The sequence below is a fragment of the Thunnus maccoyii genome, chromosome 4 (genome assembly GCF_910596095.1).
Source record: "Thunnus maccoyii chromosome 4, fThuMac1.1, whole genome shotgun sequence".
Taxonomy (NCBI): domain Eukaryota; kingdom Metazoa; phylum Chordata; class Actinopteri; order Scombriformes; family Scombridae; genus Thunnus; species Thunnus maccoyii.
This window is the reverse complement of record NC_056536.1, coordinates 24,993,327-25,019,789: the sequence shown is the minus strand read 5'-3', so window position 1 is coordinate 25,019,789 and position 26,463 is coordinate 24,993,327. Positions and strand designations below refer to the sequence as shown.

The window sequence follows — 26,463 nt, the reverse complement described above, 5'->3', positions numbered from 1 at the left end:
AAGAGTAAATAACTGAGCAGGACAAACATAAATGTACAGTTGAGAAAATCAGTCTAATATAGGACAAACTGCTGTCTGAGAAGGTTTCCTTATCCTCAAACAGAATAGGATATATTGTGTTTGTCTAACAGGGGGGAAGTTTGGTTCAGAGATAAGAAAAGGCCAATCAGAAGCCAGAAGATGAAAGGTTTGATTCTGGGTACAATCTGGTTCGAGTTTCACAGGCAGCAACTTCCCAGGTGTTACATTAGCTGTAACATCTATAAGGCAGAGTAAAGCCACAAACCTACACAGTGGCTGACTTTGCAGTTTGACCTTTCTAATAAAATGGGGCCTGTGTGTGCATGAGTTTGTTGAGCATGTGTTTATGTGCAGCAAACAGATACAAAAAGTTGAACTCCAGTTTCTTTGGTTGATAGGGTTAATAAAGTTGCATCCCCCTTCTGTGAAGCACATCAATCTAACTTGGCGTGCTGAACCTGGTCTGGGCGCCACTGACTAAGTACAGTCTAAGCTCAAAAGCTAAATTATTTAGCCAGCAAGTCCAGTTGATAAATGTTGGCGGTGCAGGTCAATACATTACAGGGATGTGTGGACCAACCCTCTGGTAGGATATATTATGCACTGGCGGAGATAAAGGCCATTGATTGTCTCCACCAACGTCACAATAAGGTCTCTTTCTCTACAGAAAGGGGTCTATCTCTTGTGGCAACAACTTTAGGCCATCATTCGGCGATACCACGCAATAAGGTTAATCAAATCTGTGGGAAGAAACTATAAGCAGTCTTGCGTCTACCAAGGATACAGAGCGATAATGGGCTGTATTTATATGAAGGGATATCTGACTTTTACATTATTCATGGGGCTGTGGAAAATGCGATGGCAGTGCTAATATAATATTGACCTAACCCCAACACTACATGAATGGCAAAAGAGGCACAGCTGAACACACACACACACACACACACACACACACACACACACACACACACACACACACACACACACACACACATTGTGCAAAGTCTTACTGGAACATATCTCTTCCTCTTATGATCAATTCACATACTATACACGATACTTGGAAACTCAATACAGTAGATGGTCTTAAAGGTCACAGGAGTGACTGGACACAGGGAGAAACAGAGTTGTGTCCACAAAAAAAAAAAAAAAAACACCCTTTATTAACCCTAATTACTACATCAGAGTCGTTCGATGACATAGTTTTCTGTCAAATAAGAGCAGGCATTCAGACTGAAAATAGTCCTATGTTAAAACAACACACAAAAGGCTGTGTTGGTGGTAGTGTGTCGCTTCAGGTACTGGTGACACAATGAAATACGATCCAGGAAGTTCAGTTTGAGTAAAAGATCCAGGAATTTCAAGGCTCATCAGACGCCATAACACAGAAACCAGTTTATAATACTTAGCAGAGTCTTGCTGTATGAAGTTGTGTTGTGGCAAACGTTGAGCCAGGTTAAAATTTTTGCTTGACACCCTTGTGCTTTTTAGCTGGAGCCCTTTGCATTTGCTGTGCTGCCGGACTGCCACCATTCAAATGAATGAGGGGGCTGATTTTTCCACGCAGGGCTGGAGTCAGTCTGAACGAAGCCAGGGAGATTTTGTCTTTATTTGCTGTACTGTGTGGGCGGACAAGAATAAATGGAAATAAAACAGTGTTTGAATGGATTAATGGTTTATCAACCCACGTTTAATGAAGATGTGTGTGCAGCTGACTTTATAGTAAAGCACAATCATCTCTCAAGATAGCAGCAAACCAGCCGGCATAAAACAAGATCAGATTTGCATTTGAAGATATTTTTTTGTCAGTCTGGAGATATATGTATGAAGCGTCATAAAAATCGTCACAAGGAATCACAAACATCAATCATTCCTTAGTCAAGCAGCAGAGAAAACTGTCTCCCGATTTGAATGTGACCAATTTGTGTGTTTCCTTAAAATACTGAAGTGATGAAAGTGTGTTCGTAGATCCTAGTAATCTCTGCTAACAAATGTGTGCATTCGGTAAGTGTCACGCATGATTGGTTACACATAATATAACCCAAGAGTCACACCGTGTGATGCAGAGACAACAGTTACCAGCATGTCCTATTGAGAAAGTGAACATGTCATGGGAAAAACACAGCCCAGCTCAAGCATTCATGCCTCCAGTCCAGAAGAGATTTCTAAGCATTTTCATTGTTAGATACCATCAAAGCACTTTCACTCCTTTCTACTTATAGTATATAAACATGACTTTGAAAAATATCCTGCAGTGGGAGAACAGCAGAGCCACTGTGGGTCCATGTTGCCTCATCAACAGAGATTTCAAAAGGCAGTGCAGAATTTCAATGGTGCTTCAAGGTTCTGCTAAAGGACAGGCTAGGGGAGTGGAAGGAAGAGGAGGGGAGGAGGACAGGTTATTATGGACTCTCGAAATACACTTTGTTGACACCTCAGCCTTTTAGGCCCAAGCTAGAGAGCAAACTCTGCTGTTTCTCACCAAAAAATCAACACCAACCAGTGTGTCTGAGTCAAACAACAATCCCCCATTCATCACTGTTTGAAGCTGGAACTATTCTTAACCACAAACTGTCTCCAAAAATGGAGGCAGGACATTCAATTATGCAAAAGAAACACCTACAGAATAAAGATGAAACCAATGTCACTGCTCAGAGAAGGTACTAAAAGCCACAAGCGAATCAGAGTACTGCGTCACACACATTAGCTGTATTTCCATTAGATTCGCAAGAGAATTTTTAAGCAAACTTTTGAAATGTAGCAAAAAGGAAAATGCGAATTAGGTGCATTTCCATCAATTAGTTTGAAGCGGATAAACTAGGCTACGCAATGCATAGTTTCATCAGGAGATGGCGGTATAGGCTTAAATCATCCACCAGTAAACAGAGTAGAAGAAGTAGCGGAAACAAAACAAATAGTTATATTGCCTTGACGAGAGAAAAATGGAGAGAGGAATTTGTTTCAATTGAGCAAGTTGTAATTGTTCTTTCACGTCAGCTAGTACTGGTCATGCTTCATGCTACCTGAAGACACCGGAAGACACCGAGAGCGGAAACAGCTGATCAGTCCTGTGAGTTAAACGTAAAGCTACGTCATTATTTATTTGACAAATGTGTTTCCATTACCCATTTTGCATATAAACTCCTTTGTCATTTCCGAAATCTACCTCAAGCGAGCGTAAAAACCTTTTTGCAAAGTTCATCGAAATTTCAAATTCTGGCATTTCCATTAGGCTTTTTTAATGTGATACTTCAAAACGCGCTTAAAAATATGTTAATGGAACACGTTGAATGGCTATCTGTAATGTACATTCATTCAAATAAGTTTCAATCTTTGGAAACAGGGGATAAACAAGCTGCATGTCTTAAAGAATTGCACTGACAATATTTAATGTAAAATCATGTCATTGTTATATTGAACAGAAGCGGAAACCATATACTGAAATTTGTACTATTGCTCCACATTGTAATACCTGCTACTGAGTACAGTAGCTCCCCTGCAGCAACCTATTTTGCTCTATTTTGAAATAAGCTGCACAGATCACTCACAGAAGATAGAAAATGCACTAGTGCAGAATATAATCAAAGGAGAGAGCTGTGCAATAGAAATAAACACCTCACTCTGCTGTCACTCATCATTTCAGTGTCCACTTTTTTGAAAGTTTAGTATCATTCTTCACCGGGAAACTGTTTTGTCCTCATCTTTTATTTGATACACACATATTTTGGCAATAATTTCTTGGCAGAATTTGAGAGACCGCTGCAGAGAAGATAACTTTTAGACATTCAAGTGACTGGAGTAAAACAGCAGAAGAGCACAAGGTGGATTCTTTCATTCCTGTTTTACTTCGACTTCAAAGAAGAAAGGATCATTAAAAAAATAACAGAATAAATGACCTATCACTTTAAACAACCATTAGAAGACAAACCTACCGAGAGCTTCCTTATTCTACAACTTTATCCTTTATGCTAAAAAGGTTTTTAAGAACTCATTCAGTCCTGGATCTGAGACCGGTGGGATGGATCATTATGTCCTTGTCAGCTTTATTTTTCAAATTCAGCCAGTTTTATTGATGTGTAAACATCTCGAGGAGAAAGGGGACTTCACATACTGCCCAGTTGAACAAAGGGCTCAAGGACATCCAACCAAAAGGACGTTTGAATCCTGCTGGACCAGGATCCTACGAGCTGCCTGAATGGGCAGCTTTGATAAGAAAAAAAACAATGAACTTATAGGGAATAACCTTTGATACTGTGATCCACTGAAATACAAATATCTCAAAAGGTCAGGGCGACCTATGAAGGAGAACTGTAACAAAGTAAGATATATTTCAACCTTACAATTGATAAAAAAAAAAAGGAACACTGTTATATCCCTGGAATTCAAAAAAGGATTTTTGCAGCTGTAGAAGTATATACTATAAAAATACAGTTTTAAAATTTGAAGTTTGTTGATTTTGTATTTGACTTTATTATATGAGCATCAGGCTTTAATTACAAAATAAGATCTGTAGTTACATTTCTAGAAACAAGACTTGATTCTCTGATTCTTACTTGAAGAATTAAGATCGGACCAATAAGCATCTCTGATTTGATGCGAACACCTCGTTAGTTAGTCGCCCTTGATTCTAGATGGAGCAGCCACATTTCATACAACAGAAAATGACAGCCCAGTCAGCTGTGCATCCACAGTCGTGTCAACCTGCCAAATGCTCAGGTTCCTCGTCTGCAAATTTTATAAATGCTGAACACATGCAGTATGAGAGCTAAAAATAAAAATATAAGATGAACAGTGTGCGGTGACATTAAACACAGGTGTCCCTATGTTTAAGCTTAACAGCCTTTTTGGTTTAGCAAAAAATGATAATTGGAGGGTGGATAAATGTAAGAAAATGTATGCATTTTAAGGCCTTCCCTGCTGCTTACAAACAAGGTCAATGATAGCCCTAGTTCTAGTTCCCCGCCTTTGACAATGAGAGAGGGTTTAATCAGATGAAGGCCTAATGCAGCAGGGCTATAGAGGCACTGCCATGCCTGGAGCTGTCCATCAGATAGAAAAGGGCATGATGGGCTGGGATCCAAACAGGCCCACAGAGAATCCCAGCCTGCTGTTGTTGCTGGCTTCTCATTCTCAAGGACCTTTAGAGATCAAAGACCAACACACAACAAGATAGACAGCAAGACTCAAAGCAGCCTCCTCCATCCAGTGCCAGATGAAGTATCTTCCGACCTCAACTCCATCTTAACATGTTATATTTTGTAGTGTGGAAATGATGTGCTCCTTTGATACTCTAAAAAAAGATCCTCTTCCCTCTAAGGAATAGTTGAAGTAGCCTCTCTCCCTGCTTTCACTCTCTCAACAAAAATAAAAAGATACACGGTGTTCTTCTGCCGGCCGGCGCTGTTGTTTAACCTTGGTGAAATACAAAATGGGACAAGCAGTAGAGCCGAACAAATACTGAGCTACATGAAGTGTTACGAAACAACTTAGAACATCTAAAAATGGACAACAAAAATATAACTGAAAGGGAAAGCCTCCCAAATATGAACTCAGCCCAAGCTCAGCCCAGCGAAGGCACAATTTTATTGGAGATTTCCGCAAGGAGTTCAACCGAGATAGTGTTTGTTCAGATGGATGTACTCCATCAGAAAGGATGTGGTGTGCTTAAAATTTATAGCCAATCCAGCCAATAACTACAAGGAACGGACAAACTTGCAATGACATCATATCATCAATGTAATCCAAAACAATAGCCTTGAAATAAATAAAATACAACCCATTGTGAACCTTATAATAAAATTTTAAAGAAAAAGACTGTCAGAGGTATTGATTCAAATCTAACAGTATATTAAAATTGTTGTTAGTTTACTACAACTATGGAAAACTATTGATTTATAATAAAAAATAAGTCTGTGGCAAGAGCTAATCAAGATTTTTGGCAACTCTCTGATCCTTAAAATTCAGCCATATCAAGCATTCAGGCTAGTATTTGCTGACTGGAGTTTGAATAATCAATCAATAATTAATGCATTAGTTGATCCAAAGCAGAAAACAAAATAAAAAACATGCATTTTCTTAACATCTATATAAAGTTAATAATTAGCTATTTCTGACAAATGTCTTAAGCTGAATGTAGATAATCAGTAAGAGGTTATGTTGAGAGTTTGCTCGTGGATGTTTGAAGAGACGTTATTGGAAAGGATTATGACAGCGAATGCCAACTTGGAGTCTACTTAGAGGTTCAATATTAAATTATATAATAACTACCTTCAATTTTGAGGCAGAGCATGCGGTTGGTTTTTTTAAATACATACCTGTTTTACATTAAATCCGCTATGACAACACAACTTCAGTTACAAATGAAGCTTCACTTAAAGGGGCACTGCACTGATTTTACACATAACAAGTCCAGTTTACTCGTCAAGATGAGTAATACACAGCCTATAAAAAAACAATGTCTTCTGTGGCACTGGAGGGAGTTTTGTCAAGTCTGAGAAAATAACCCTGATGATGTCATGAAAGGTGAGGACATTCAGGAGAAAAGACGCTATTGAGTTGCACTATGTGAAATGTAGGATCCAGTGTTTTTGGAGCTTGACACATAGTAGTGATTAAATGTCAGGATATCTCAGCCTCAGCTGCTTCGATTTTGACCAGTCTTTTTTTAATCTGTCTCCTCTGAGGTCCCCACTTTTATGGAAGTGCTATACTAAATTGCTGGAATAATCCTTTAAAGAGTAGAATCTGCAGTGCATGATGTTCAAATGCTCAAAAGTTTTCTTGTGTTTACTCTGTAAGTGTATGTTTCCTTTTAATATGAGTTATCTTAAGAAATTAACATAAATATACAGCAGAAATATTCGGTGAATAAAAACAGGGTAGGTAGAAGAATAAAAAATAATAAATACATTGCAGTAGGAAGATGAAAACCTGTCTCAGAATTTTGATTAGCTGATTTTAAGACTAAACTAGAATATAGTTTGCAAACAAAAATCTGTAGACAAAGCATCCTCTTCATCTAAAGCATGAGTAAGTTTTAATATAGCATGATGGGCTGGATTGAGAACACAAGTCTGTGATGTCGGGGTGATTTACCACATCTCTGCTGACTAAAATGTGTTATGTCTATGTTTGCAAACACCCTTTGAATTATGGGTGACACCTTAGTTGTCACAGTAAGGGAGCTAAGTGGCTTTTTTCCTTCATTGACAGCACTAAATCAAGTGTGAGGAAATGTCTGACTGATAAGGAAATACAAAGCTTGTAAGTACAAAAGAAAAATACCGTTAGAAAGGAGACCGGAGAGGAGTCAATGTCATCTATTAATTTAAAAATGGAAACTTATATCTCCTCTTAGGTTTTACGAGGGGATGAATTCATGGATGGTTAATTAGTCAGCCTGAACAATTAGCAGATTATCTGTAAATGGGACAGGTTTAGATATTTAGATGTGAAGTTTTTAGCCACTTGTCTATATTGATATCGCAAACACGCAACCATTGCTACTGCACTGTGCCTACCACTCAACATTGTTCATATTGTTGCCTCCTCATGGTGTCAGGGTAGAAAACTTTATTCCCTACAAAGGCTGCTTTATAAGTGAGATACACAGCAGAACACCAGACTGTGTCTTGTTCTTTTCAAACATAATTATTTAAGATATGATGTCAACTTGAAAAACTTGATTGTACAAGTGGCGGTCCCAAAACATTTAAGCGCTCTCGCTGAACAATATAGCACTGGTCATGCACAATATGTTATCTAAAGTAATATGCATAATTCAGAATAGAGTAATTTTATAGCTTACCAGTTGCAGCAGAGTCTTTCTTGTAAGCTGCAATCTCCTGACACACTTCTGACAGGATGTTAAACCACTGTTTTTGTATTCCACGGGGATACAAGCGACAAGAGTAAAGCTGGCATTAATTTTGTTTGCAATCTCTTTCCGTGCATCTTTTTTGTCTGTTCTTGTCAATGTGGTGCTAAATTTGCCTTTTTATTATATGTTTTCTCTGATGTACCCCCTCTGTGAGCAGTAGACTTTCCTCCAAGCTCCAGTTCGGTTTTAGTTTTTTGTTTCCATTTTGGCCGATTTCCATTTTCCTTTTTCTTTTCTCTGTTTTCTTTCTATAATATAGGCCTTTTCTGAGTATCTTATTATTTAAGAAATTTAAGGAATTCATTTAAAGAATTAACAAAGTTATCAGTGCAGCAGATGTAGACAAAACATCTCATAATACTTTCCTAGATCAGGAAAGTTTATATACATAAATGCCGGTGATTCACCATCCCAAATGAATGAAAGTCAAAGAACACTGTCCCCAAAAAAGTCCTCATTATTGTCAACAGGTTCAGTAGTTCCAGCATCAACGGTGGAAAAAACATACTATACAAAGATTCAATTTAAAAAAACATATCACCTAAAGCTCCAGGAGGCTACTTTGATAACAGAGCAGATCATGGTAGTGAATGTGATAATACTACTGCCATTCAATCCCACCAGAGGTATTCACTCATATGAACATCTACTGTATATGAAACAATATAACAGTTTATTGAAGCATAGACGCACACATCAAATGCAGAACTCATTTTCCTTTATCTAGTAAATAAAGTTAAACTCCATTACAAAATGGTTCCGCACAGAAAAATCCTGACCCAGCAATTCCGAGAGAAAGGTAGAAATCTTTTCGTCTATACCTGAATAGCTTTGCAGCTCAGTGAACACATGAGGGAAAAGGGAAAGAGACAGAAGATAAGAGTAAAGGAGGGAAACCAGAGGAAGAGAGAGCTGGAAAGAAATCGAAGACACAAGCTGGGTTCAATTTAGAGGCTTCCCACAGGAGGTGGAGTGACCTGTATCTGCTACAATAGAGGTCATGCAATTTTGAGTGGATACCCCTGTCTTCAGAGAATACTGAGGACCCCTGCCTTGATGTGCACATCCTGAGGAAAAAGCAAAGGGTCCCTCTAGCATGCAGGACCCCCTGAATGACCTGACTGGTGGGTTCCTATTACAACTGCCTCACTACACCGTAGCCTCGCAATTGACACTTCACAGTAAGCTACAACACTAGCAATCAGTAAAGCTATCAAGCTCACAGGAAGTTACGATGAAGTCAGCCATCCAAAGAAACTCTGCCAATTCCTTATCTTCCTGTCTTCTACTTTCCCACAGCCAGATGAGATGAAAAATCACTGTGAAATCTATTTAGTAAACTCTGTAATTGAGTGGAAACTACAGTAAGATGAAAGTATATGATCGCTCCACATAGACTCCACACAGACATAAATTAGCCTGGGTGTTTTCTATTAAAAACACTTTTAAAAGAAATAGTAAAAAAAGTTGTCATACGGCAACACTGTGGATGAAAAACTGTGCTCTCTCAGCAGCCAGAATAAATTGTGCAGGCATTTTGCCATCTAAACCTCAACTGAGTAGTTCAATGAAGAGCTTATATGAATAAAATCTGAACCTTGGTTAAAAAAGAATCCCTGCAGGATACCCTACACCTTCTCAATTCACTGACATATTCTCAGCACCTGTTACTGTAACATTGAGTGCATCTAAACAAAAAAATGAAAAATAAAAATGACAACAAACAAACAAACATAAATAAACAAACATACAGATAAATGGACAAACATGACCTTTAATTTCCACTGATTGCCCCTGAGAAGCTAATGAACATTTCTGTAAACATCAGCAATTGGTGGGAGTCGTTTTAATTACTCTCCACAGAGAAAGCCATGCATGGCAAGGAGCTAAAATGAAGATAAACATTTAATCAAGCGTGACCCCGTGTTCGATTAGGTGAATTCTCTGGGCACTGACGCCCATGAAAACAACATTGACAGTTCAGGTTTGGCAATGTGATGACACAAAAAGCATCAGAACTGGTATGAATAGTCTGGCGATTTGACCAGAGTAACCAGATCGCTCTAGTACAAGTCATACTAATCCACAGCAGAAAGCGTTTATCCAGCCAATGTTTTAATGAGGTCAGGATATTCCAAGGGGGATGCTCCAGCTTTTGCACCAGGAGTTTCAAGCCGAAGTCCTCAGCCTGCAGTACACTCCACACAAATTTAAATTTGATGTGTTTGTCAAGGCTGAGGGTTGAAAGTCACAGATGGCGGAGAAGTAAACTGGAAACACACGGGGCGCTTGGAAACGTTTACCGCATAACCACAACATCCACGCTTCTATTCCGGCTGCAGACCGTTGGCGCATGTAGTACCCCTCTCTCTCTACCCATGTTTCCTGTCGCTCTGCACTTTCATCTATCAAATAATGGCAAAAAAATCTTTAAACTGGAAACACACAGCCAATAGACAATATTAACCCTTACATACTGTTCATATTCTGACCATTCGCCCCTATCCCCTCATAATTAGCCTCTATACCAAACATCTGAACCACAAATCTATTTTTCATTCATAAATACCTTATCAGTCTTTAATAAATAGGCTCAATCCTTAAAGAGGCTTTCAGAGAGCACAGTGTATTCTTCAGGTTTTACACTATTTGGTTATGGAGAAAAAACTTTCACAATCTCACTATATTATGGTCTTCTGCTACCTAAAACAGGACAAAATAACAATTATAATGATTTCAATGAATTTTACTGAATGTGAACAATGCAACAATATTTTTAAATGGTAATTTTTGAATAAATATGCATCAAATTTAACCTGGAACACCCTCTTTGTACATAAATGTGTAATCAGTTGCACAAAAAATTTAAAAAATTGAAAATATTTCCATTTTTGTATATTCTGGGTCACTTTGGGAAAAGTCATAAAATTGCAGACCAAAAAGAACATTTTTAGGGTGTTTTTACTGTTTTGATCAGTTGCAGGTGACACTGTATTATTAATATTAATGATAATAATGAGAATGACACATTTAATTGGAACCGCACTTTTCATTCATAGTGAAATTCGAAGTTAAAAATAACTTTAATAATAAAGTGCAAAAATTGCAAATTTCAGTTGACCAGCCTACACACATCACAGTAAACAAAGTCAGAAGTGAAGCTTTGCTCTCCGTGCATACACTAAACACACCTAATTTACTGCTGGACTGAGAAAAGTGTAAAACTGGACGGTCGGCCCTTTACATTCAAACTCATGAGAGATGCCACAGTAAACTGGAATTAGCAAGTGTACTGTAAAAAAAAGTCATTATTGTTTTCAAAGAACAGATGAATAAATAAAAAAAATATTTATTCACCCCTCCCCAAGTGTATTGTTGTGTGAAATCATAACAGCAGGATCCAAGATAACACAGTGACATGGAGCAGGTTAACAGTCAGAGATAAGGAGTGAATGATTACACCGCACTGCAGCCAATTGTGCTCGTCATTATAGCACCTATCTTACACTGTTACTGACAGTCTCTCAGGTTTATCCGATCTCGCCTTTAATTTAATTTGTTGTGGTTTTTGATCACTGCTTCCTCGGCTGTTACGACCGCTGCCTGGTGAGTCCACTAAGTGTTTCTACTGGTGCTCCTGCTCTGTCCTGAGCGGCGGCATATTGCATGTAGGCACCATGCTGTGCTGCTGCTGGCGGTGGCGTGAGGCAGAGAGGATTATTCCTGACGACAGGGGCATTAAATGTGTAGCAGGCCGGTGGAGGCCTGAGCTGATGCTCTCTTGTCTGTTTTGGTTCAGCACCAGTTCAGAAGCAGTTCCCTCTAAGCTGAGTGGGAGCTCACAGTACTCAGAGCGTTGTGCCGTTCATTAAAGGCTGAGGGTGTCACACCAGCTTAGGCCCAGTGTCCTCCCTCAACCAAGGCTTCATGCTGTACTCCTCTGCCTCTGCTTTTTAAGACTGAGTGACTTGGAATATAGTCACTTCTCCAAAATTGCCAATTTTTTTCTCTGTTTGTCAATGCCTTATAATGTCACACAACTTGAGCCACTTGTTAAAAATCAGCATGGTTTATGTCTACAAGGAGGCTAACACTAAGGAGTCTAATCTAACATGTTGGGAAAATATTGCTTGTTCTTGTCCTCAGGACTCCAGCAGCAAGTCATAAACACTGTCATTCAAACTTGGTAAAAAAAGCAAAGCTGCTACAGAAGTAAATAGTTAAGGGGCAAACTCAACCTTAATAGGAGAAAAGTCTGGCCTAAATAAAGTCAGGTCCTTTGATTTGTAGTTTCCAATGGATGATACACTTGGTTTGAATCCTATAATAATACATAGCCTGAATCAGAGCTCTAAAATGAACCAAAAAGCAAGAAGTCTATCTTGAAAATAGCACTGGCAAAATCGCAATTCTCCAGAGCATCTCTGAAGTCCTGCAACCTTCATGCCAGCGTAACCAAACATCAGGCTGACTCTGTTTGATCTTGAAAGGGATATAAGCCTAAAGCCCTTCCTGTGTGAGATGTCCTTCTTTAAAAAGATTCTAATCTCAACCGAAATGTCTAGCAAAATAGAGGTCATCGTGCCAGAGCACTGAGCAGACAATAGCAGTTGGCTGCAGACCTAAGGGAAATTCTGTGAGGATTTGTTCCCATGTGTTTCACCTGAGCGACATGGGGACATCAATGGCTGAAAGAGCAAGGTAAACATAGACTCCTGGAAGTATTTCCATTTTCCTGTGCAAACCTACTCACTATGAAGTGGTGTATCATCTCACAGCGATATCACTGATTTCTACTACAATAGAAGCTATTCCAATCATGACCTCCTTTTGTATTTCTTTCAATAATACCTTGTTTTTCTCTGCTACAGCTGCTAAGTAAATTCTCAAGCACTGCCAGGTACTTCTCTCCCATTGATAATTTGAAGGCTGATAGCATATCCGTACCTTGCACGCTGCTCATGATTCAATGACGAGAGTTCCATTCAACCTTCTAAACTCCCATACCCTCCCTTGAATTTTGATTCGATTGGTTTATCTAATTTTCCAGTAAATGCTTGAAATGTATTCCTGCACACCTTCCTCTCATGAAACTACACAGGGGAATCATGAGAATGAGATAAAAATTAATAGTTCTGCATTAGCTTCACTTCACCTCACCAGCAACACCACAGCCCCCCACTCATCCTCCTTCCAGATTAAAGTTTCCAAGCAGCAAGTTGTATCCTCAATCATTTCCACCAACAGTAAAATGAAGTGTGTACCTCTTCATGAATGAAACTGAAACAGAATCATCCCAGATTTGAACAAGGCGCAAATAATGTACAACTGCAAGAGGTGAGCTGCCAGAGAGAGGAAAAAATAGATAATTTATGAATATTCCCTCATATCAGTTACATTATACAGTACGTGCAACTGTCAAGTACGCAGTCAGGTGTGCAAAAATGCCTTCTTGGAGGTTCTCTGTATCTGTGAATGCGCACAAATAATGAATAGATACATGAACTCATCTCCAAAAAGAGAGATAGTTGTGTCAGTGAGTTTGTTAAAAAACAAAATAGTTTTTGTTTTCATTTTTTTGTGATTGTAAGCTGCCTTGTATCTCGTCCAAAACACTGTGCCAAGAGAGGAGTCATGTGTTAACTTATTCATTTGCTTATTTTTGTAATTGTTTTGTTGTCTGAAAGCCAATCATACCAACAACAACAATTTTCAAATATAAAGTGGACAAACTTTGTGGGCTAATTATTGCTATGGAAGAAGAATAATTACATACACACAATCAATTCTCATTGCTCAAATGTGTAATAGCAGCTTTAACTGTCTAGACAACTGAGATTCCTTAAATGCAAAAAAGTGGGAAATTAGTGTATTAAAGGGGACCTATTATGCTTTTTGTGGTCTTCTGTTATTTATATAATGTTATGACGTCAGATATCTATGTTAAACATGATCAAACTTCCAATCTTAAGGTTAACGTATGTAGAAATGCTCCCTGCAATTCAAAAGCCCAGGCTTCAGCCTGCTATGAACACTTCATTTGCAACATTTTTCTCTATCTTGCCGACGAGGTGGCGTCAGATCGTCGTGCATGCCCATAAACGGTTGTCCGTTCCGTAGCCTTATTCGCTAAGGTAGTTGCTTAGGTTTTTGCACTGTTCAATTGCATATTTCGGATCAGATTCTTGCTCAAACATGTACAAATGTATTTGAGAAGTTGACCTTTCGAGTAAAAAACGAGAAAAATCAGTGAAATCCTACTACTATAGTTATTTTCATGGTTTGTTTACGTAGCTTCCAGAGCGGCCAGAAGTCAGCTGTGATGTAGCTTCTGGAAGCTAACCAATCAAAACAGAGTGAGCTCATCGGGAGGGAAGCCTTAAAGACACGGCCTTAAAAGGCCTTAAAACGGACAGAGGCTGAACTAAGGGGCATAAAGGACCAGTATAAGATAAATAAGGATGTTTTTTAACTGTAAATCATGCAAAGCTACTCTAGTGGAGTCCCAGAATAAAAATATAGAGCTGGAAATGAGCATAATAGGTACCCTTTAAGTATGCTGAGCTAGTGCCGGAAATATGCATAGAATTGATGAGGTGTCACTTTCACTAAGAGTCACACAATTGCACCGACAAGAGCCTCTCTGATCCCTCCCTTCCTGCCTGTCTGCCACCAATGAGGCACAAACACTCTGATTTGCATGGTCTGCACAAAAAAAGAAATGCCCTTGATTTTAGGGAAAGGTTGCCTTGCTCTCTTCAGTCCTGGAAAACACTATTGGCATGCATACCACACCACCGCTGGAATTGTATTTTTTCCAATATCCTATCAGTCCACCAAAAATCTGCAGCCCAGTAACACAGCATGGTGCTTTTTCCTGAAATACGTCGGTTGTGATTTAATTTGGTAATAAATGACAAGACAAGCTAACAACTCTAGCTGACAGCATTTATCCCCAGCAAATGCTTAGACTTACATTTTGAGATCAATTTCAAAGCCGTGTTAATTAATTTAGACTGCTAGCAGCACAATGCAGGTCAGACAGGGCAAACAAGTTACAACATCAGCCAATTAGAAACACACAAGCGTTTTACATTTTTTTCATAACCAGGGCAAGTCTAGTGAGTAAAAATATGACAGATGCAAACTTGGATGGGGACTGCTAGTGATGTAAGGTAGGAGAAACTATGTGTATTCCTTGCTGTATTAATTACCAGTCTACTTCTACAGATCCCTGTCTTTACCAGGGATGAATTAGTCTTTTCACATATTTTCCCAAATATACATACAGTACAATGTCGGAGTAAAAACTGTATGTCAATGACAGATTGTCTTTTTGAATATCCTGTTCCTTAAAAACGATCGTGTCTGGTGCGTTATCATCTGGTTGTTTTTCAGTCAATTAACTTTCATCACTGCAGATGACTATATTTATATGGTCACAATTTGTTAATCAGAAGCATGGATGGTTGATTTTTGCATATTGGCTTTAAGATTTGTCATGGGGTGCATTTGGATGTAATTACTACCAGTTATTCTATGAAAAGAAGAACCGGTTTTTCATCTATCAATAGCAGAGATGAAAGTGATAAATTCATCAAACTGTCCTCTGAGAAAAGGGCCAGGTTGGCAAATGAGTTCTGAGGCAAATGAAGCAACATCATGTTAGGGAAATGCAGTATAACATGTTTACGCAACACTTGTGCATATGTTGGTCCATGCCGTGAAATTAAGCAAGAGCGAATCAATTACTATATGCATAATGGATCATGAAGATCGTTGAAAATGACAGCTGTAATTCCTTCTGTAGATTTTACTTGTTCATTTTTCCTATTTTACATTTGATGCTTTGTTGATGCTAGTGACTGTTAGTGATTTTAGTCTACATATGACTATATGGAAAGAAAAAATCATTTTGTTATTGTGCATTTAGAAAATTAGACAAAATTGCAGGTGAAATTTTGTGTCTACCACATGCCTGTAGAAGATTATGATTTAGACAACAACTAAAGCATCAGACACGACACAATTTCCTTTAAGTAAACGATTATGTGCTCAAAAAATAATTCAAAATGTCTCTCCTTTAGGTAAAGAAAAAGAAAAAACACAGCAAAGGGCATCTGTGACATCTTCTTAAAAAAGCAAAGCCTTTTAGCTTTGATTTCCAAGAGAGAAAATGTAAAGTGGTGTGTTATCTTCCCTAATGTGATGCAAATATGAAATGCCAGACACCTTGAGCCTTCACGGCGCCAATGTTAAACAGTATTTACGTTTACATTGAGAGCCCTTCATAATGCTCGCTAAATACAGCAGGAGTGAAGTTTTGTGAATAAGATTCAACATTGCAATTGGCATTAACCTTTGATTTATGCCAAAAAAGGTTTCCTTGCAGAATGAACACTGGAAAAATCCATAGTAAACATAGAATACAAGATGAGATAGACATTTTGCAACTGTCTTTGTTTAAACATGAGGATAGAGGGAGAGAATGTTTTGCCTGTTTTGGTGGTTTATTCTTAAATTGGACCAGAATACATACCAGATCGCAATCAGGCTATTCATGGGGAGCCCAGTGGCATTTAATTCTCTATTTGAGAATGGGACTTTCTGATGCAGCTTCAAAAAAAAAAAAATCAGTCGAAGCTTGGGGTCAATATTAAAACAATTAACTTTAAAATTATTTCACTTCAAATTATTGCAAAGGTGATGCGCTCAGAAATGTTTCTGAAGTTGCACTTTAAATGCAATATTAGATATAATAAAAATATAAATAAAGAAAGAAAAAATAATTTCATACAATTAAAACAAACATGCTAAATTGTCCAATAAGTGGCATCTGAAGAGTGCACGACAGAGAATTAACTTAATAGATGTAAATCACTGTTACATGTGAACAGTAAAAAGAAACAAGTTCATTTCAATGGTGATATCTTTGGTGGACTGGAGGGCCTCATGGGGAGATGTCATTTTGAAGACAGTTGACGTGGCTTACAAATCTGTCTGAAAAGGCCCTGAAAGAACAGCATGTCTTATGGATGGGCACTTTTGTAAAGAGATGGATTGAGTATAAAGTCGTACAATAAGGAGTGGTGGCCTTACCTCATTAGTGTTCCACCGGTGTCTCTCCTTTGGCAGCGAGGTGCATTTTGGTAGACATTCAAGCAGCTTCTTGGGCAGGTATATTTTCAAATGTCCATGTTCATCTACAACGAGAGCAAGACAAAACATGTATTTATCGCGGCCTTCATACCTTATTGACTTGCTCGTCTGCCTCTTTATCAGTCTATCAGTCTCTCTGCAGCAAAATGCTGACTGTAAAATAACTATCCCCAACTGAATTAGGAAATTAATTTAAGAATAGCGTATATTTGCATACATTTTATTTTGTGCTTGGCTATATTATTTTACTGTGAAATGCATTCTATCAGGGGAGTTCACCAGAAATTTTTCACTGTCAACTTGTAAAGGCTGTGTCTATTCATTATTTAGACACAATAAACACCCTTGAGTGATTTTATAGTGTATGGGGATTTAGTATGGGAATCTGTGTGCTGCATGCCAGAATGTGGTATATTATTCAGGGAAATAATTACAATTACCAGGCCCAACGCTTACATCATAATGTATGCCGTTCAATCTATAATTTACATTTTACAATCAGTTCACAAGCATTATAAAACAGTATAGTTTAAAGACCCCCGCATGCATGGATGCATTCAAATGCTCATTTCATTCCATTGCTTTCTTCCTGCTCAAATATGCAGATGGCTTAAGTGTGAACAAAGAGGACAAAGAGTGTTTGAGGAGACAAAAACGTGTTGAATTTATTATATCATGAAAAATCCTATTATGGTCGTGTTGTGATCATCACATGTAGACACGTAAGTCTACATGAGATGTAGACTTAATGTATGTGTCAATAATTTTAGTGATTTACATACAAAAAGAAGATATTACAAGCAAGGATCTAATCATTAACAATGAAGGGATTGTTAATCACCTTTTTAAACTATTAAAAGCTGGAGATAATGCTAAAGTGCAAGTCAAAAACAAACTCAGGTGAAAAAGGTGTATAGTTCATTACAAGGAAATATTTTAGCATCTGTATCATTCACAAACAGCAAACTAATATCTGCTTCCCTTGTCTCTGTAGGCTGCCAAAAAAAGTTTCAGTTATTCTTGTCCCTCATTCAAACAGACTGTGTTCACCTAATCTTTTGTATATATCAGACTTCTAATACATTAACAAACTGCAACACTGCAAAACCTGGATGCAGAGTTACAGTTAATCCAGGCAATGTTCCTGAATGTGCAAACGAATCTATTATTTAGTTTTAATGTGTGTGGTGAAATGTAACTCAGTACATCTACTACATTGAAGTACTTTTACTTATGCTATTTTTTATGTATTTCCATTTTATGCTACTCATAGCTATAACTACCAGCTACTTTTCATATAAATATTTTATATGTAAAACATATGATCAGTTTATAAAATAATACGTATTGTTATAGATGAAACTACCCAATAGCACGAGTTAAAATTAGCTCTACCTTGCCAACATTAAAATGATGTTTACATGTATACATCAATTAGTGTAAGTATTAATATTCCACCAATATATACTGTATATGATGAATACAACTCTAAAGGGGGCCATTTTGCATAATGGGTACTTTTACTTTTGATGACTTGACTTTAATCCAGAGAACACATACAATGAAAAGTGTCTTGTGGCTCCTACGAGACTGTGCAAAAGGCAGATTAAAAAGCCTTTTATGCATGCAACTAAGACATAAAACCATGTAAACACATGCAATAACAAAAGAAGGAAACACTATATAATACTATAACACTACATGCATGTGCGATTAGGTGAACAGAGTAGTGTAAAATACAGTAAAAAGTACACTACTCTAAAGTCAAAGCACAGTTTGCTGTCAATACTTATGTACATTTACTTTTGAATGCAGAACTTCTAACTTCTAACTTGTAATGTGGTGTTTTTTTTCATTGTGGTATTGCTACTGTTACTTAAGTAAAAGATCTCACTTCTTATTCCACCAGAAGATTGATGTTAAGTCAAAAAGCTGCATTTATTTGTAATTCAATTCAGCCTGAAAATAAATTACAACTGGAAAATAAATCTCATCAAGCTGCATTCTTTCATATAAACTGTATAAGACTGTTGGTTAGGATACTAGGGAAAAAAATGGGCAAGTAAAGGGAGAAACAGAAAAAAAGCTTGAATATGAGTGCTGACTATGGATCCCTGGAGTAGCTGATATCAGTGGTTGACTGTAAAAAAAAAAAAAAAAAAAAAAAAGAGAGAGAAAAAGTTCAACCAAAGAAAATACCACTTTAAAAACCAAAACAAATAATCCAGTGGTGCACTTGGTTATGGGGCTATAACAAGAGCGCATGTAACTTGCTTTACATCACAGCAAGAACAGAGTGCTACTGCCCAGAAACCTCCATATGGAAAATTCAATGGGGATGAACACAGTTGGTCCACAGAGATGGCGCTGGCTTGGAGCCTCTGAGTGTAACGCATAAGGTGGAACATTATCGCTCCCAAAGGAATGAAAGACTAGGTCTGTAGATCTGTAGTATTTGCCAAATCCATCTGTACCTATAATTCTGCATAAGACTGTGTTTTATATGAGCTACACAGGTATCTGTAATCATTCGCTTCGCCCAATTAAGAATCACATACAGCATCTGCTTCTTGGTACTACCAGAGCAGTTTCACTGTCAGAACTGGAAAACATGCTGCAACTGAATGATCAGAGAGGTACCAAAGGAAAAAGGAAGTTGTATTTGTGTGTACCCTTATTATTGTACAGCAGCAAACTTAAAACAAGCATGAAGCTGTAGTGTAGCTTTACTGCAGTGCCACATATTTGTTGTCTTTCACTAAAAGGGTCCAGAAGGGAAACGGCCTTCAATATTGAATCCCAAATAGAAATTCACACGGGATCCACACTCAGATGCAGCATAGGCCAGAACAAAGTCTTGGCCATCTCCCATCGTACAAAATGTGCTCGGAAGATTTGCTCTTTGCAACCGACAGACAGCAGTAGCAGCAGATACATATGGCGAGCCTGTCTCTCCACAGATTATTCAGGATTCAGTGCTGCCCTCTGGCACACCCTCCTATGCCACCATCAACACGAGATAGAGCAGGATTGGAATATGTCTCAAGTATGTTGAGGATTTTCTCACCGGGAGAGTCGAGATAGAAATCTACCGTAGGAGGATATGTCTGCTCAATCTGCCAGCAGGCATAAACACTTGGATTGAGAACATTCAGCATAGAGGATCTTGACAAATGCAATAAAATTGTGGTCTCATAATTAAATCGGTCATTGCACAACATGTTTTTGTGCAAGGTATTGTTGGGTCTACAGCTCTCTCTGCCACAGACCTCTGAATTATGCAAAACGCATCTCAGTTCAGTATTCTGTGCACATGAGAAGATGACACAACTGCAACGTAACTGCATTTCACTTTGAAATGCCAATCTTGTATTTGTCAGCTAACAATCCCCCTAAGCATTAAAGCAACCTATGTAAACCCTGTAGGACTAACAAGGTGTTAACTGGGTTTCCCTTGATCCTTTAACCTTACATGGTCGCTTCTGAAATCAGGTTACTGCCGAAACTGGGGGAATGATCAGATTACTAATGTGTGTATAAACATACTGAATGTGAAAAGACACAACACTGTTATGAAGACGTTCTCATAAGAGCCCAATAGTTAGATGTTATTTTTTACAGCGAGCACAGAATAATAATCTCTACATTGTGGGTGATGTTATGTTGTAAAGTTGCATTTAAACGTTGTATTTATTTATTTATTTTTACACACTAAAACCTTTAATTGGTTCACTTCTTATATTTTGCATAGAAGAACTTCTACAAAAGGCATTTCCACCCTGTTTTATTAGCTACTAAACTAATATTTGCAGGCTAATTAAAGGCAAGGCCCTCCCACATTCAAAGCTCTGTCTTGCTGTAGCACATATCTAAAAATCTAATTTACAGATTAGATCTATCAAATCTAATTTATAGATTAGATCCATTCCAATCAGACATACAGTGCATTCAGAATAATTTTTCAAGCACATTGGATTTGAAATGAAACAGCAGGTATTGTATGGGGTTAAAGTGCTGACTTTCGGCTTGAAGAGGGTTTGATGGTGTTCACGTTTTTGGGCCAACAGTGAAGGACTTGTAGCCCTTTCTATCCATAGTCCCACACTTATAAGACAAAGTAGCAGGATAGTAATCCTAAACATCCAGACAAAGAAACCAGGGAGTTTTTAATTACCAAACTGTGGAATATTTTTGACTGGCCAAGTCTGTCACCTGACCTGATCCCAAGCGAGCATTTGTTTCACTTGCTTAAGACCAGACTGGAGGCGAAAAGCCCCCAAAACAAGCAAGAAATGAATACTGCTACAGTAAAGACCTGGCAGAGCATCATCAGGGAACAAGCCAAGTGTCTGTTGATGTCTATGGATCATGGATTTCAGACAGTCACTGACTGGAACGAGTCCTCAAGCAAAATTAAATGTAATATACTACTGATTTAAGCCATAAAATATGTATTATTTATTTAACAAAATACCAGTGCTATGTCATTTTACAATATCCAAATGAAGCCAAATATTCTGAAATGTTGTCCTGTTGTTTGCAGCATCACCAATGTAATGGACAAACCACTCAGTGCTGCATTTATTTGACATTTATTCAGTACTGTGTGGATGCTTTTGCAGCTAAATTAACACTAAACTATATAGAGGAAAAAAGTCATGATGGTGAAGTAGAACGTTCTCTGTCTGTAAACTATTATAGACATGGTCTTTTTATAGTAATTGCCTTTAAAAAAGCCTATTGTACATATAGATCAGATTATACAGAGGGCTACTGCTCAAGGTTTTATCTCAGATACAGATGACTGTATTTCCTTGAAGAACAGGCTAGCTACTGTTATATTTTAAATAGCACACTGTGCTTTGTGCTGTTAAATAAAGCATGTGTTTTAGATGTGGCACTTATTTTTCAGATGTTCAGTGTTGGCCTCTAATCTGGGAGTCCTTGTCTAACTTGAGAGGGGCCTTGTTTTTACACTAGAACGTTTCTTACGAGGCTCTCAAAGCATACAAAAGTGAACTCAACATAACTGTTGAGTGCTGAGGTTTCTTTTCTGAACTCTCGACTGTTTCGTTCTTTCAGCTGCTATTTATCTACACCAGTAATACTTCAACAGCTATATGTCTACTGTTCCCTCCACCAGGCATTTCCACAGATGTAAAGGAAGAACTGTGAGCGTTCCAACAAAGTACTGCTTACTAATTAAAGATTTGTCCACTGTGGCATGAAAATGCACATATACTGTAGACTGTGCATCAGCTGAAAACAACCCACAGGGGAATAGCTTGGATGCCAGATTTGGAATAGGTTTACAGAATATAGAAGAGCTCTTCCTAATCAAATTGTCTGATTTGATCAATGCATGAACAACAAATTACCCACAAAAATCTGGCTTTGAAAATGTAAATGTAGCTTTTTTTTTCCTTTACCAGAAGCTGATCAAAGCTTGAAAGGCGCACTCTACTTCTTGCATTTCCTGTGAACTCTCCTGTAAGGTTTAATATTTATTTTGGATTCTAAACAGCAGGCTTAATGACTGCTTGTACATTAGCCAAGAAAGGGATACACAGAAAACTACTATTTGGTTGTAAAACACTAAAGTGCAAGACAGGCTGATACCCGAGCTTGTTACATGAGAGGATGTGCTGAGCTGAGCTGGCACACTGGAGCCAATTACATTCTAAGTCTTGATGAGCGAGCTCACGTACAAAAGGCTAAACAGGGAGAGGGGCTCTGTTGAACAGAGGCTACAGGTCTACAGCTTTCATGTTGCCATCACTGGCCATTTGTGTGCCGAACAGTGGCAGCCTGTGCATGCCCCTTCATAATTCACATCACTCTCTGTCAAATGGGTATAAATATATATATTTCTGTGTGCTGATGTTTGGATTATCACTGATCCTGGCTTCTAAGCAAACACTTGGGCCGAATTTAAGGGTATCTGTCATGCTAGCTTGCTCCAGCCCCACCCTAGAGACGAGAGCGAGGGTCATGAGACTGGAAAGGCTGACAAAAACAAATCTTTAATCAATATCCGAGCCCTGAACGCAAAACCCTCTCTCTTCCGTCTCTGTCTCAGAGCGCTCTGGGAGTGACAGTTTTTCTTTTTAATCTGTGCCCACATTGTGGAGAAATTGCAAGCTAATGTTTTGGCTATAGATCATTCAACAAATCGCTGCTGGCGGTGCATATCTAAAGTAACAGTTTGAATGCAAACATTTTCCACAACAGTTCAGTGGCTAATATGGCTTAAGGATGTGAAGGGCAGTGTAACAGTATCTGCTCTTTTGTAGCTTTACCTGAAACACATAGGAGGCGAATCAAAAAAGAACAAACAGTCCTGTGGATGAACATTTGGCTTTAATCTCTGTCCAGTAAGAAGGGCTGTGAAGCTGAATTAGGCCTATGGCAATGTCTATTATCATTAGGTTGGATGACAGCCATCCACTGGGCAGGACCAAAAATGCCCCTAAGAGTTTAGCTCCAAAATTAGCCTGGTTAGCCAAATGAGATTAGCTCAGACATATTTCATCAACTGTGGTGAGAAATGTCAAGCCACCAGAAACAAAAACATACTCCTTCTTCTGCTGCAGATAAACTTTGGCCAAGCAACAGGATCTCAATTGTAGGGACTGATACAATATGTAAATAAACAAACAAAAGAAAAACATATCATCCTTTGCAAAGGTGCTCTGGCTGTTATTGTAGAGTCTCATATCAAAATTGCGGCCTAATTATGGTCACAAATGCATCACTTTAACATCCTGCAACAACTGCCTGTTTTTTTGCATATTTCATAATATATTTTAACTAAAGGGAACTCAGTTTATTTGCCTACATTGAGTCCCTTTAAAGACAGAATAAGCAGCATTGTTTCACCTGGAGATGCATCGTCATCTGTTTCACCTCCTGCAACTAACAATGTTTGTTCCAAAGCTCCCTTTTTTGAAGAAACTGATATTTTGATCACATAATCCCTGTATTATATGGACAGAATAATACTCATACACTTAAGCGCTCACTGTGAGGGGGGGACAGAAACAGTATAACATCACATATTATTTGAATCGTTTTACTTGCATCACTAGCAGGGGATTTGAAAGAACAACTTTCAGTGTGTGTACAAACCACGCATGCACATCGAGAAACACAAAAGCACACAGGCCTATCACAATAGACAGAAGAGAGGAAAACAGAAATGGCATTCATCCACAACATGCACAGAAAAAAAAATTCCCACTGGCTAGCTACATGCAGTTTCTACAGCATGCACTTTCCTTAAAAAGGGATGTAGAAATATAAGTAAGTGAAATACCAAGACATGGCAATAAATATAGAAGCAGGTATCTAAATTTAAACAATTGTAGTGCTACGGATTTGTCATGCCGTAAGTGTAATGACCAGATCTGGGTGGACCAAAAGTTCAGACCAAATGTTAACATGGTGAAAGACGTTACAAGATGAAAAAAATCTAGACAAAAAAATGTGGTCAAATGTGAAGCAGCCAAGGTGCAGTGGTCAGCTAATGACATGCTGCCAATTAAAAGCGATCAATCTGGTTGTGAGGTGTGAAAAAAAGAAGGTGGAAAGGTAAAGAGGGGGTTTAACCTGCGGGAGGCTATTACGGTGGCCTTTACAGTAATGGGATATTTCCCCTGTAGCCTTCAGATTAGGACACTTTCCTGTGATTCAGATAAGACCCAAAAATTCTTGCTGACGTCAATAATATTTTGTGGCCAAATGTCATGAATTCCAGGCTCATTAAATATTAATAGCTCTCTAACATGTGATTAACTTAACAAAAACGATTTATCTTTTTTTATCTCTTTGAACGATATTCCGTTTTGTCACATTTCGGTTATACGTGATAGTCCAAAATCACTCATTCAAACTCAAGAGGTTTGAAACATCATAAAACTTGAATATCCACTATACATCATCAATTTCATAAAGTTTTTTTCTACAAGGAAGACTTGTGGTACTTGGCCACAGAGAAGTCCATAGCCTCCTACTTGTAGGGGGATCCTGAACTGAGCTTTACTACAACACAAGACAATTAAAGCAGTGTCAAATTTCCCTGGCAGTAATAACAATGATTGGCCAGCAGTCCAGGGGCCAGTCTCCCCACAGCCTGATGGCTCTAGATGGGGACATGGATAGGAGTGTGTAGACTTAAAATAGCCATGTGTTAGTGTAGGAGTGGGAAACCAATTATCTTTATCATTTGGCCTATAGCCTGTTCGATAACGCTCTTACATACAGTGAAATTACTAACCGCCCACGAGCACAAAAAAAGTCTTACTCAACTCCAGTATGGCGTTGCTATGTTACAACAAAACTACAACAAAGAGAACATTACATGACTTCTCTAAGATCTAGGATGAGTGTTTGACCTGCAACACACACAACAGCTGCTGTAAGAGACGCAAAAGGTATTTTTTTCTCCTCCCGGTGGGAAAGATATAAAGAGTCTGAATAATACTGGATTCTTCTGGACATCGATATACAACACCAGTCAAAAGTTTGAACACATCTTCCCATTCACTTGAATGAGAAAGTGTGTCCAAACTTTTGGCTGGTACTGTATAAACAGCTGTGTTACCACCAGACGAGATGCAACATGTGCATTGTGGCAGCGTTCATTGTTCACAATTACATTGTTTACATTCCCCCAATGGTTATACCCTAGACGCACTCTGGCTCTATGTGGTTATAATAGTATAGCATAATGTAGCATAATAAGGGAAGACTGTCAAAAAGTCAAACAGCAGAAAAAAAAAGCCTGGGCCTATTACTGGAAGTTCAACAAACATGCACACATGGTTAACTGCCTGCAACAAACTGAAAATGACTCTTTATGTGTTCTCTGCCCTCACCAAGCTCACCCATCCATAAAAATCCCATCTCAAGGAGAGCAAAGGTGAGGTCTCTCTCTCCTACTCCCTCTCTCTCTCTCTCTCTCTCGTGCTCTTTCACTTTCTCCCTCTTGCTTACACATGCACACAAACAAAGCCCCTCTTTCTGTATCATAACTACTCCCACAATTACTCAGACGATTACTCAGATCAATGGTTTACCTGCCTGTTCGAGCTGCTGTATTCTGCCACAGAGTGTCCTGGCGAGGCAGAAAAACCTCCAGGCTGAACGCATTAAACAGGATGTCTGACATGGGTACAGGATACTGTAATACCACGCAATAACATGAGGGAAAATAGCAAGACCGGCAAAATGTATTGTCAGTCACAGCTGTCACACATGAGGGGGTAACGCAAAAGTCTACCAACAATGTCCCCGTTACAGTCTACACCCCTGTTTCATAGATTTTGCGGAGGCAGTCCCCCACCATTAAATCTCTCAAAACATTCTCTTTTAAAAATATACCAAGAAGATTTGGTGCAGCAGAG

General features: G+C 38.4%; 1 protein-coding gene across 1 annotated transcript in view; it reads right to left on the bottom strand.

The window, feature by feature from the left end:
- The window catches only part of camta1a (calmodulin binding transcription activator 1a), a 290,687-nt gene that overhangs the window by 259,049 nt on the left and 5,175 nt on the right, over positions 1 to 26,463 (bottom strand). Inside the window, exon 3 of the mRNA XM_042408868.1 lies at positions 17,000 to 17,103. Within this exon, the coding sequence (XP_042264802.1) occupies positions 17,000 to 17,103 (104 nt within the window). The remainder of the gene's footprint in view (positions 1 to 16,999; positions 17,104 to 26,463) is intronic.